Raw genomic sequence first — 12,500 nt, 5'->3', positions numbered from 1 at the left:
ACACACACACACACACACACACACACACACACACACACACACACACACACACACACACACACACACACACACACACACACACACACACACACACACACACACACACACACACACACACACACACACACACAGAGAGAGACACAAACTCTCACACATGAAGACACACAAAAACAGGGCAGCCAGGCACATTCCTAAGGATCAGGGTGCGTCTGATGGTTTAATAAAAACAAACATCCCCCAGATGACTTCAAGCATTGCGTGGGCATCGCCATGGCAATACTCAGACTGGTGACGAAAAAAGGTCAAAGGTCAACACATGACAAAAAAGGCACTGTGCTTCTGTGTTAGGTTGTGTCTATCTGTGTGTGTGTGTGTGTGTGTGTGTGTGTAGTATTGTGTCTGTGAATGTGTATGTGTCTCTCTATCTGTGTGCATGTGTGTGTTTGTGTCTGTCTATCTATCTATCTGTCTGTCTGTGTGTGTGTGTGTGTGTGTGTGTGTGTGCGCGTGCTTCTGGGTGCCAAACACGCCCATTGCAAAGCCGGCTTAAGCTGAAAAAAACACACACCACCTCTCCAGGTGTCAGCACATGTGCACACTATTTCTCTGCCCTGGTACACACACACACACACACACACACACACACACACACACACACACACACACACACACACACACACACACACACACACACACACACACACACACACACACACACTGCTTCCCCTGTATATTCACATCTCCTATGAGAACCATGTCAGTTTATACCCACAGATGAGAGATGTCAAGCGAGTTTCAGAGTCGTGCTCCAGGCTCCTGAGAGCCAGACCTCCACGTTACACCAAAGCCAGGTGGGCTGAATGCGCCTGAGGCAAAACATTCATTCCAAGGGCTTTAAGAGTGTCTCTAGTCTCTTAATAATTTTACTGCTTGATAACCCCAGTGAAATGCTCTCAAAGGCTGCTCTGTTGGCAATGCTGTTTTGCCCACAAATGTTGCTAACTTGTTTGTTGGTGATTTTGTTTTTTTTGGTAAAATGGCTTTTTTGTTGATTTGCCACTGTGAAATCCCCTACCTCTGAGGACACAGCAAAGTTACTATAATGATAAACAGCCTCAACAGGCCGTCTCATAGCACCATACTCAGGACTGGCTCCGTTTAAATCAAACAGATTCATTCAGGATCAAAGGTGGAGTGGTTCAGGTTCAGAGAGTAGCCAGACCTCACTCCTCAGTCAGACTGAATAAGTCTGCGGTCTGAAGAAGTTGGTTAATTATTCAGTAAAGTCAGCAAACCTTCCCTGCATGGACACAAGGTTTGCTGACTTTACAAGGTACATACAGTGACCACTACTTGCAGGCTACGAGGTCGCCACCAGTCTAGCTAAATATGGGTCCTTGGTTATCTTGAAATAAGCTGACAGTGGCACAAATCAGACACAGGTGGACAGGCAAGTGGAGTTAACAGTGAGTGGCTGACTAGCAGCTCGTGAGTATAGCGCGAGAGAGCGTCCAAATCCGACTTCTCTGCTGCATGCGCCCTCTGTTGTGCCAGCAGCTGCGCGCGCGCGCGCGTGAATGATCAAAGATGACAGCTTACTACATCGCTCGTATAAGCTACTGACATCATCACGTCACTCTCCTGACATAGAGAATGAATGAACCTGAAAAGAATTATGTTTTTAGTGAAGAAAGCGCGTCTGATGCCGAGATAGTGGGGACCAATGTGAATTAGTTCTTGGGGCGGTTAACTTACCAGTAAACTTTCCAAGTTTAACGCTGACTTCGGATCTTTGATCATGGCCTCCAGCTTCCGCAGCCGGCTCTCCAGGCGCCGTTCCGCTCCGCTCGACATAATGACGGGCTAGGCAGAGGTCAGTCCTCGGGAACATGTGACGGCAAGCCCGGCAGTCCGATAAACGCACTCTCATACACACACACACACCTCCAATCTGTGCCTTTTGTATCCACTACCTGTCTTCCTGTAGAAGCTACTCGTGAACGTATCCGGGCAGGCGTTGAACGAGGTAGAGAACGATTATTTCGAAACACACCTGATCGAAACACGTTTATCAGATGTATTCGTTTTTAATTACTCGGTGGAAGTTGAAGAATACCCTTTGCTTTCAGAACCACGTTCCTCAATGTGCTGTTCCCATTGCCGGGTTCGCCGTCCTGTTTCAGAAACTTCCAAATCCCTGGCGAGTTTGTTATCAGGTGAAAGCTTAGTGTGTGTGGCCGTCAAAGGCTCCTTTAAGTTTCTCAGGCTTTCGCGTAAAAATATAACTGAATGTGGTCATCCAGAGAGCCGGAGCGTCACTTTGCACCTAACACTCTCCTGTTTACTTCAATGAACTCTCACACTCTCCGTCACCCTCTCTCTCTCTCTCCCTCTCTCTCACCCCTCCCTTCGCGTCCTCCCCTCCCCTCCCCTCCCCTCCCCTCCCGTCCTCCCCTCCCCTCGGCGCACAGGAATTCCTCCGTTCTTATCTCAGCCATCGCTTTTACCGACAGCGCGTGCTGTATTTCTGGAACGCTGATGCGTCGCCTTACAAACGAGCTTGGCCGACCCTGCAGCGACCAATGAGCGACCTAAATATAACGCATTACGCTTGGGGACGGTGATATACTCAGGATAGCCTTCATGTTCAAAGTCCCATGAAAAACACAGAGATGCCTTGGAGTTGATACTGAGTAGAGCCATGTCACAGGCAACGGATGTTTGTGTATCTATATTATGTCATGCCTACTTTCTCTCTCCCGGGGGCTATTCCAAGTACGTGGTTTAGTGACAAACCTGGGTAAGCCTGATATTGGGAACCAAGTTATTCTGAAGATGCTCTGTGTTGGAACACTGCTACAATCACATGGTCACAATGGAGTTGGCAAAGTTGTTGTAGGCTACCTCTGTTCCTCCTTTAGGATCTCTCTCTCTCTTTCTCTGTGTGTGTGTGTACACATGTGTGCGTGTGCGTATCTGTGTGTGTGTGTGAGTGTGTGCCATAGTTGTTTGGCGTCTGGTGAGGTCAGCCTGGGAGTGAACCTACCGTTGTCCACTTAAGTTTAGTCTTACTCATTACTTTCAAATTAGCCTATACTCCAGCAAGAGTTAAAGGGAGCGCCGTTTGTTGGTTTCTCCTCTGTGGTACTGATTGTGGTATCAGGGTGAAGGTCACACACACATGCACATGCACAAGCGTGCATGCACACAGACACATAAACACTCATAACATGAAACACAGAACTGTCAGCACCAAGGCCATGGTTTCTCAAAGGATATACCCCTGATATCATATCTAAGACATTCTCAGGAAATAAGGAAACACGGCAACTGGGAAATACCCCGCCCCTCCACCTTCTGATAAGGCACACAAACTGAAACAAAATACAAGAGAAATACAAATACAACTGAATTTGAAAGTCATTTGTTTATGATCGCACTCTCTTTTATACATTCTTAAAAAGAATGTGTTGGAAACATTACAAACTGTGTTGTCCCTATCTGGACAAGGAGATGTGTTAAAAACAACGTAAGCTGTGTTGTTTTCAACGCAAGTTGTGTTATTTTCAACATATACTGTGTACACTCTTGAAACAAATAGCAAAAGAAATTTGTTGGAAACAACACAAACTGTGTTTTCCCTATCTGGACATAGAGATGTGTTAAAAACAACACAAGTTGTGTTATTTTCCACTCATTCGTTTTAAAGGAGAAATCCAGCGAGTTTTCACATAGATCTCCATTTCTTGAAGGTCACTGAGTAATGTCGGTACAAAACCCCCCAAAAAGAATCGGTGCTACCTAGCTCGAGTTGCTACATCCAGCAGCTAACGCAGCCAGGCAGCTACGCTCCCCTACAGCGCTACACTCTGGGGGAATGTCCGTGAGCTCCCATTTACATGCCCACAGACACAGAGTGTAGCGCTGTAGCTGTCTGACTGCATTAGCTGCTGGATGTAGCAACTCGAGCTAGGAAAACCGATTGTTTTAATTTTTTTCATACCGACAGTACTTGGTGACCTTCGAGAAGTGGAGATCTATATGAAAACTCACCAGATTTCTCCTTTAAGAGTGTACTCAAAGACTCAATAAGGTGTGCACAATATACTTCACTGAAACAATCTGTAGTGGGAGCTTGGTGTGTGTGTGTGTGTGTGTGTGTGTGTGCAAAGTCCTTTTAGGCAAGTCTCTTCACTCAGCGGCTATATTGCAACACATTTTGGGCACTTATTGGACATTTGTTTTGAGCAGAACTGTGCGTGCACAAGTCTTCACAACCCCAACCTCGCTCCAGCCGCGAGATCACAACACATGATTGGTACAATGTATTCTCCACACATCACATGACTGGCACGATGTCTTCACGTCAAATTTTGGCCACGGAAGGGGTGGGATATGTGCAGACAACTGCCATATTGTCATTACAAACTAGCCCCATGCCTTTCTATGGAGGATTTGTTGAGTGCTGTGTCTCCTCATTAAAGCCTCTGGTATGTGTGTGTGTGTGTGTTTGTTCATGTCCCCTCTGAACAGGCGGTTTTATTTCACGTCCGCAAGTATGCGGAGCACTGCAAGTATAGTCTTTTCTCTGTTGAATTCAAATATTAACAATACTTATTCCTTATTGCTAACCATATGTTTAACTTGAACATTTGTTATGATTCTGTGTCTGTTGCTGTTTACTGCTATTTACAATGAGATCATTTCTATGGCAACACATGGAATGGTATAGGCTGTTGATGTAATTTATCACCCGGAGAGAAGAAATACTCTTTTCTGATTGGCTGGTGTGGTGGCTATTAATTCTGAATAACAGTACACCTATGAAGTAGATCTGGTAAAAAAAAAGTTTAATCACCGTTCCATGTCAATGCTTATGAATGGTAACTATAACAACCATAGTAGGACGATGGTTGAGCCTGAAAGCAGGCTTCGCAACAATGGAATCAACTGTAAACAAGCTAACTGTCCATGCTATTGCTGTTATAGGGCCAAAGAAAGTTGTACAACAAGTCGGCTTCTTTTTAAACGGAACCATGTGAAATGTGTGTGTGTGTTTATGTGTTTATCACTGGAATAGAGCAAATACAGTACTATTGAACAGTCACAGACAGATATTTTGTGTTTGAGTGAGCCTGTGTGTGTGTGTGTGTGTGTGTGGACTGGACCGGACTCAGAATGCAGGGAAAGTTGGCATGCCTACACTTTGTCGACCACTCTGTTTCACACTCCATGTTTACAAATGCCGCTGTTGGGGAGGACATCCTCTGTTTCACTGCCAAAGCCAGACTGCAGGTGTTACCCACCAAATACAACCTTGCACTATGGTACCCTGCAATCCACCCTCCACACTGTATAATGCACTCAGACTCTGACCATCACCTCGAATCAGTTGCCCATATTGTTAATAGCTGTACTATGTACAAAGGACTTTATACTGCACGCCACGACCGAATTGTTGACCATATTGCTAACACTGTTAAGGATGTACTTCCAGATAATGTGACCATGTACAAACATTTGCGTATTATGCCAGAATGGTTTAACAGCTCCACTGATGTGTTTTGTAACATCCCTAACACCCCTGATGTTGTCTTTTTAGACCGAGACAGAAGGGAAGTACTTATACTTGAAATAGGATGTGTGTACGATCTCTACATGGACATGGCTTTTAATGATAAAATCATGAAGTACCAACCCATACTGACAAAACTATGTGACCTAGGCTATCAATGCAAGCTAGTGGTGTTGATCTTTGGCAGCTTGGGGCATGTGCACAATCTTGTTTTCAGTGGGTTAAGGCTGGCAGGGCTCTCCAGCAGAAAAACAAAACAGCTAGCAAAGTTTTGCTCCATATCTGCAGTTATAGGCAGCCGGCGCAGGAGATGTTTTCTGTACCCCTGAATACCATTGAGTGACAAAGCCCTATCTTATCTCTTGAAATATTTGAATCCTGTCTGTTGTAATATGATTTGTGGATTTAAATAAAGAATTAAAATGTGTCTGTGCGTGTTTCAACAGGGCAGACCTCTGTAAGACACATTGACCCGTCACCTCTGATTTGTCTGTCTATCACCGTGCGCAGACCTCAGACAGTGACATCATTGCGTAATCCTCATTGGTGATGCTGCAACTGCTGACCTTGACCGTGGTCAGCAGGGAACACCATCACCCAACAACAGCTCTCTTAATAGCACTGATTCACTCTGGCACTGCATGCTTACGAGGACACCAGTGGGTGACTGGGAGGACGTGTCAGGAAGTACATGTTTGTGTGTGTGTATAGGCTAAATACAAACATTATGTCTATGTAAAAAGGGGACAACCAAATAATGATGTATACATGGTGATGATGAAATGCACATAACTATTCACCAAAAGATTTATTTGTTTTCATAAAACTCTCAAGTTACATAAGCGGATGCTTGGTGTGAAGTATGGTGATTGAACGTTGATGGCATTATGTTTTATGTCAATGCTGCCATCTACTGGGCAAGAGCAGAAACAACAGCTGAACCCTGATGAGCATAATAACTGTAGGCACTGTAATTAATACTGTATTAAAGTGTGTGAGGTGTGTGTGTGTATGTGTGTGTGTGTGTGTGTGTGTCTGTGTGTGTGTGTGAGTCTTTGTCAACAAAAAAATAAAGTGAACACATGATAGCCAGAGGAAACAAATGGCAGTCTGTTTTTGTAACATTTAGAAAAAGATAAATTCCTCTGAAGATCACAGGTGAAGGTGTGTGTGTGTGTTTGTGTATTGGTGCTTGTGTGTGTGTGTGTCACTGGTCAATCAATCAGTTACTGGACACGTGATGTTGGCTCAAACGAGAACTGTTCCTCCTCCAATACAAACGTCAGAGTTCCTTTGTGTGTGGTTTGGCTACCTCATTGTTGATTGGCTCAGACACAGTATGGGTGGAGTCTTCGGTCAATTGCACTGATAAGTCTGTGACTGAAGAAAAAAATACATTACTTTAACACACACACACAACATGTCAACACCAACCAACACACTCCACACACACTGATAACGTTGCAATAGTGTAGAAATTACATTAATTTAGAATAAAACACACACATAAGCATCCAAACACAGAGAGAGAGAGAGAGAAAGAAAGAAAGAGAGAGAGAGAGAGAAAGAGAGATAGAGGCACACTGATAGCCCTGTGTTATGGAGGAATGGCAGCCGTTCAATTCACACAAGATGGAGACATTACATCACTGGGCTTCATTTAGGAAACACTTCAATCAAACTGACAGATTCTAATATGTGCATGATCACAATGCAGACAGTCACAAACAACGCACACAGACATGCACACACACACACACACACGCACACCCAATCAGGGTCGGGCAGAACACTGGTGCATGTCAGCTATTGTCAATGTTGAACCTGTGCCGAGCCAAGTTCATTCCCTAAGTGTTGCTCGACTAGATGTCAGATACTTGTGATGTCATGCTGTCTGTCATTTGTCTGCCTGTGCTGACAGCCTCATGTTACCAATGATGGCACAGGAATGTGTCGGCATCCATGCAAAGACTAGACTACTGCAGGTGTCCCATGTGAACTGAAGGTGTGCAAACCCATTTCTTTTTGCTTTAAAACTTAAAGCAACACCAAAGCACTTTTCCTCTGTCGGACGCACGCTATTTTGTTTATCCAGCAAATAATCATGTCCACAGACAAGGTAGAGTATGTTGCATGATTTTTATGAATGTATGATGTATTGCAACATCAGAAGCAAGTCAAATTTGTAGTTTCTTATGTCTCATTCCATTGAACTACAGATCTGCTACCCGATCTGGCAAACTTGCATAGTGCGGTTATAGCCGATAGAGGGTCGTGAAGCGAATGCAGAAGTGCTGTTCACCATGTTACGAGGTTATGAACCACTGAAACGATTTTGGAAACATTATTTTAAGGTACAAAAAACTCTTTGGTGTTGCTTTAACCACATCATTTATTTCAGGGAGAACTGGGCAAAGAGAGGTTAAAGCCCCACTCTGCTGGAGAAGTTGTGCATTACGCTACTTCAAACTGGGGAAAAAACTAAGGATAAAGCACATGTGGATTTGTTTACAAGCTAGCGAAACGGTTAAGTTTGGCAGAACAATGTGGACGTTACAAGGTAAGAAATACGATTTAAAACGAGTTTCTTGTTTCTCACTTCTCTTACCGGGACGTCAGTCCCAATGTTGCAAGGTTGTTAGGGGGAGTGGGGAAAGTCACCATTTTCACCAGAACAGGTCATTTAACCATCCAAATGATTCATAAACGCGTTTATTAAGTTGAAATAGTTACCAAGTTTTCCTTTAAATCTCAGATCATGCAAGTGGTGGAGTAGACCTTTTTTTGCTATGCTTTGGCTAGGTCTATATGGGGCAGCCGTGGCCTACTGGTTAGTGCTTCGGACTTGTCACCGGAGGGTTGCCGGTTCGAACCCCGACCAATAGGCACGGCAGAAGTGCCCTTGAGCAAGGCACCTAACCCCTCACTGCTCCCCGAGCGCCACTGTTGTTGCAGGCAGCTCACTGCGCCAGGATTAGTGTGTGCTGAGTGTGTTTCACTAATTCATGGATTGGGATAAATGCAGACCAAATTTCCCTCACAGGATCAAAAGAGTATATATATATATATATACTATATATATATATATATAGCCTGGTGTTCATTTATGTAAGTGCCACTATTTACCAAGTAAGGTGTGTGTGTGTGTATTTCACTGGAGTTATCAAGCGGATCCATGCAGTCCCACATATATGCACACACACACATACAGTACATGCATATTTCTTGGAAGGTCCACAGTCACATTCCAGGGCATGGATGACTAGAATGATCATAATACAGGGAGTGGGAAGTATGACCCTGAATGTATTTGAATAACAGTGTGTGTGTGTGTGTGTGTGTGTGTGCGTGTGTGCGTGTGTGTGTGTGCGTGTGTGTGTGTATTTTGTGGGAGGGGCATTTTGCCCAATCTGATCCCCATGCCCATTGTTCTCTTCCTCTTCCGCCCCACCCGATACCTCCTTGCCTGTGCCTGTTGAGGTGTCCATGATTTAGCAACCTTGACAGGGACCCCCCCCCCCCCGTCCCCATACTGTAATTACACTTATACATAGCCTTATTCTACTGCTCTTCATACTATCCATCCTGCATCCTCCAAACTGCATTTCATTGGCTTTGTGTTCTGCACAATGACAATAAAGTTGAATCTAATCTAATCTAATCTAATCTAATCTAATCTAATCTAATCTAGAGCTAATATTGGCTAATGTCTCCTGTGTGTGTGTGTGTGTGTGTGTGTGGGTGTGTGGGTGTTTAGATAGGCGAAAGGGTTAATAAACCAGAGTGTTGTTCCTCTGTTCATGTGGGTAGATCTCAAGTTACATTCAGCTATAAAAACCATCAGTCAGTGACTAAGATAAACTTGGTTCAGAGAATCACATGTGGAATACAGGGAGGGAAGAGGGAGAAAGAGAGAGAGTGAGAAGAGGGGGGAAGAGAGAGAAGAGGGGGAAGAGAGAGAGAGAGAGAGCAGTGAGAAAAGGGGGAAAGAGAGAGAGTGTGTGTGTGTATGTGTGTGTGTGTGTGTGTGTGAGGACAGGGGAGAAAGAGAGAGAGGCTGAGGTGTGTGTGTGTGTGTGTGTGCGTGTGTGTGTGCATGTGAGGACAGGGGAGGAAGAGAGAGAGAGAGAGAGAGGCTGAGGGAGGGTAGATTCTCCACTGCAGTACCTAATGGAATCCATGGCCACCACACATCTGTCTATCTTAGCTCACACTCTAGGGTCTACACATGGTACAGTATGTCAGCTCAATAAATGGTTGTGGGTCATGTGATATCTCGATGGTGTTTAAAGCCACCACCGTCGACTTCAAGGCATCACTGCGACCGTTGACTTCAAGGCACCTAACCCTAACCCTAACCCTTGCCTAACCCTAGTGCCTTACATGCAGCGCTGCCTGGAGTATGACGTTGGGGCCTTAAAAGGCCAAAAACCCATGTGATAAAGGACAGCATGTCAGTCACATACACACAGACCCATGTGATAAAGGACAGCATGTCAGTCACATACACACAGACCCTTTGAAAGGCATGCTAGTAAATCTGAAATTTTAGTGTGTGGGATATTACAGCGTCCGGGATCAGAGTACTGACACTAACCACCTGTGTTTGTCTGAAGTCACAAAATACAGCTAGGGCTATAGCACGATACAACATGGCGTACACACACACACACGTACACACACACAGACACCACACATCACATACAGATGTGCACACACACACACCACATATACATGCAAATGCGCACACACAGACACACACACATACAGACACTCACACACATACGTACACACATACACACACACATACCTGCTCTATGCATTCTGATCTCTGATCTGTAGACAGCCTCTCTTCTCCTCTGGCTCCTCCTCTGAGCACTCCTGCAGTGATTGTGTGTGTGTCTGGGTCTGTGTGTGAGCGCGCTTCAGCACCACGTGTGTGTGTTTGGCAGGAGTGTGTTGGACATCTGTGTGTTCTTCCTCCTCCTCAGCTCCTCTCGAGCCATCCGATTGGTGTGCCTGGCTGTCAGTCACTTCATGGCGCTGCCCATTCCAGATGCAGTTCTCTTTAAGTTCGTCTGATTGGCTTTCGGGTGACTCAGAGGGTGGGGACAGTTTGTGTGAGGAATCTGTTGGCATGGTAACGGTTTGACTGACAGCACAGGTTATTAGGTGTGTGTGTGAGCTGTTAGTGTGTGTAATGTGGGGTGAGTGTGAGGGGCGTGTCTGATCGGCCTGTTCCTGCACAGCAGACGCGGTGTGTGTGGACGCGGTGTGTGTGACGGCAGTCTGCGCCGTGTGTGTGAGGTGTATGACGTGGGTGTGTGGTGAGAGTGTGTGACGTTTCAGCACTGTGCCATTGTTGGCGGTGTGTGTGGAGAGTGTGTGTTGACCCGAGCTCCAGGCAGGTTCTCTGACGGTCACTTCCTCCTTGGGCCTCCTCCGGTCGTCCGTCTCCGCGGCGATGGCTGTTGTAGTGGGAGTCACGCTCTGGATGACCCTCCTCTCTCTCCATCCCTCCCTCCATCCCTCTCTCTGTCCATTCATCATCGGCTTCTTGTCGTCCTCCTCCTCCTCTGCTTCCGTCTCTCTCTCTTCCTCCGTGTCCTCCTGGTCCTTTTCTCTCTCTCTCTCTCCATCTTCCCTCTCCATGGCGGAGTGTGTGCTGCTCTGGGCTTCTGCTGCTGCTACCTGGTTGTGTGTGTGTGGCGAGGAGGGGCGTTCTGCTTTCACACACACTCCTGCGTGTGTGGCGTCTCCTCGGCCGACCGGACATGTGTTAGCCCCGCTGCCCGCCACTGGCGATGAGTGTGATTGCTGCTCGCCCGCGGGCATCAGTATCGGTATCGGTATTGGCACGGGAACTGGCAGAGGGATTATTATGGGATAGGGCACCAGAATGGTGTTTTGGGGGAACGGCGGAGGCAGTGAGGGCACCGGGAGGATGAACCGGGGCGCGTGGGGGTGGGGGGGCATGCGGGGGGGCAACATCTGTGGGCATCCTGGGGCCCAGTGCATCATGGGAGCACCAGGGAAGGCGGGCATCAGGACAGCAGGTGGGACGAGCGGAGACGGGCGCGTGTGTGCCAGAGCGACAGGAGTAGGTTGTGTGTACGTGTGAGTGACAGCGAGCGCGTGTGAGGGGGAGTGTGTGTGTGATGAGGCCGGAGGGGGTGTGTGTGAGGGACGTGGGAGTGTGTGTGGGGTCAGGGGTGGGGGTGGAGGTGCCACGGGGACCCTGGCGATGGCGAACCTCTCCTGACTGGGCGATGAGATGGGAGGATGAGAGGAAGAGGAGGCAGACGAGTGGCACAGACTCGTTCTTTGGCACACGCTGATTGGCTCAGGAGCTGCTGATGATGATGCTGATGATGCTGCTGATGCTGATGAAGAATATGATGCTGATGAAGATGACGCGGGAGGGGGATTTGGCGAGGGCGTCGGTCTCAGGCCACTCGTCCAGGAGGCTGGCGTGAGGAGGGGTGACGGGGGTGACCCTTCATTGACCTTTGACTCCTTGACCTCTGCAGCGCGGTCCTCGGTGGACTGCCTGGCCGTCAGTGCGGCCCGGGCCTCCCGATAGAAGACGTCCATCTTGTACTGGTTCACACACTCTGAGCTGCAGAAACGGAGATGCCCATCCCCTGTTCCCGTGGCAACATATTCTTGTGTAGACTGCAGGCGTTTGCACCAATCACAAACCTGCGTAAAAAAAGATTAGGATGACCCAAAATACAATACAATCAACTACATTTCATCTGCAATAGCTAAAGCTCACATTATCACAATAAAGCTCACAATAATCATTTCTCATGTGAACAGAGTGTACAAAGAATCTACATAGGTTCCAGAATGTGACTGGCCAGTTCATTCCCTGACTGGTAAGAAAAATGTGGCATGGGAGTGACTGACCACTGCAAGGCAC

The 12,500-nt window shown here is 46.8% G+C and overlaps 2 protein-coding genes across 4 annotated transcripts in view; both read right to left on the bottom strand.

Annotated features, from left to right (window-relative positions):
* LOC143110206 (rho-associated protein kinase 2-like) overlaps positions 1 to 2,362 on the bottom strand; it is a 55,606-nt gene extending 53,244 nt beyond the window's left edge. For all 3 annotated transcript variants that reach the window (XM_076273091.1, XM_076273089.1, XM_076273090.1), the window contains exon 1: positions 1,756 to 2,362. In XM_076273091.1, the coding sequence (XP_076129206.1) occupies positions 1,756 to 1,854 (99 nt within the window). In that variant the 5' untranslated portion in view covers positions 1,855 to 2,362. The remainder of the gene's footprint in view (positions 1 to 1,755) is intronic.
* Positions 2,363 to 6,441: 4,079 nt separating this feature from the next.
* Positions 6,442 to 12,500, bottom strand: part of sobpb (sine oculis binding protein homolog (Drosophila) b) — a 19,434-nt gene continuing 13,375 nt past the window's right edge. Inside the window, exons 6-7 of the mRNA XM_076273174.1 lie at positions 10,386 to 12,277; positions 6,442 to 6,955 (exon numbers count right to left, since the gene is read on the bottom strand). Of these exons, the coding sequence (XP_076129289.1) occupies positions 10,391 to 12,277 (1,887 nt within the window). The 3' untranslated portion in view covers positions 6,442 to 6,955; positions 10,386 to 10,390. The remainder of the gene's footprint in view (positions 6,956 to 10,385; positions 12,278 to 12,500) is intronic.

The sequence above is a fragment of the Alosa pseudoharengus genome, unplaced genomic scaffold, assembly GCF_046254945.1.
Source record: "Alosa pseudoharengus isolate Yale_2024_CS ecotype anadromous, Long Island Sound unplaced genomic scaffold, YU_APseudo_1.1 YU_APseudo_1.1_scf_7, whole genome shotgun sequence".
NCBI lineage: Eukaryota > Metazoa > Chordata > Actinopteri > Clupeiformes > Clupeidae > Alosa > Alosa pseudoharengus.
The sequence above is the reverse complement of the archived record's forward strand: the minus strand, read 5'-3'. Positions and strand labels throughout refer to the sequence as shown.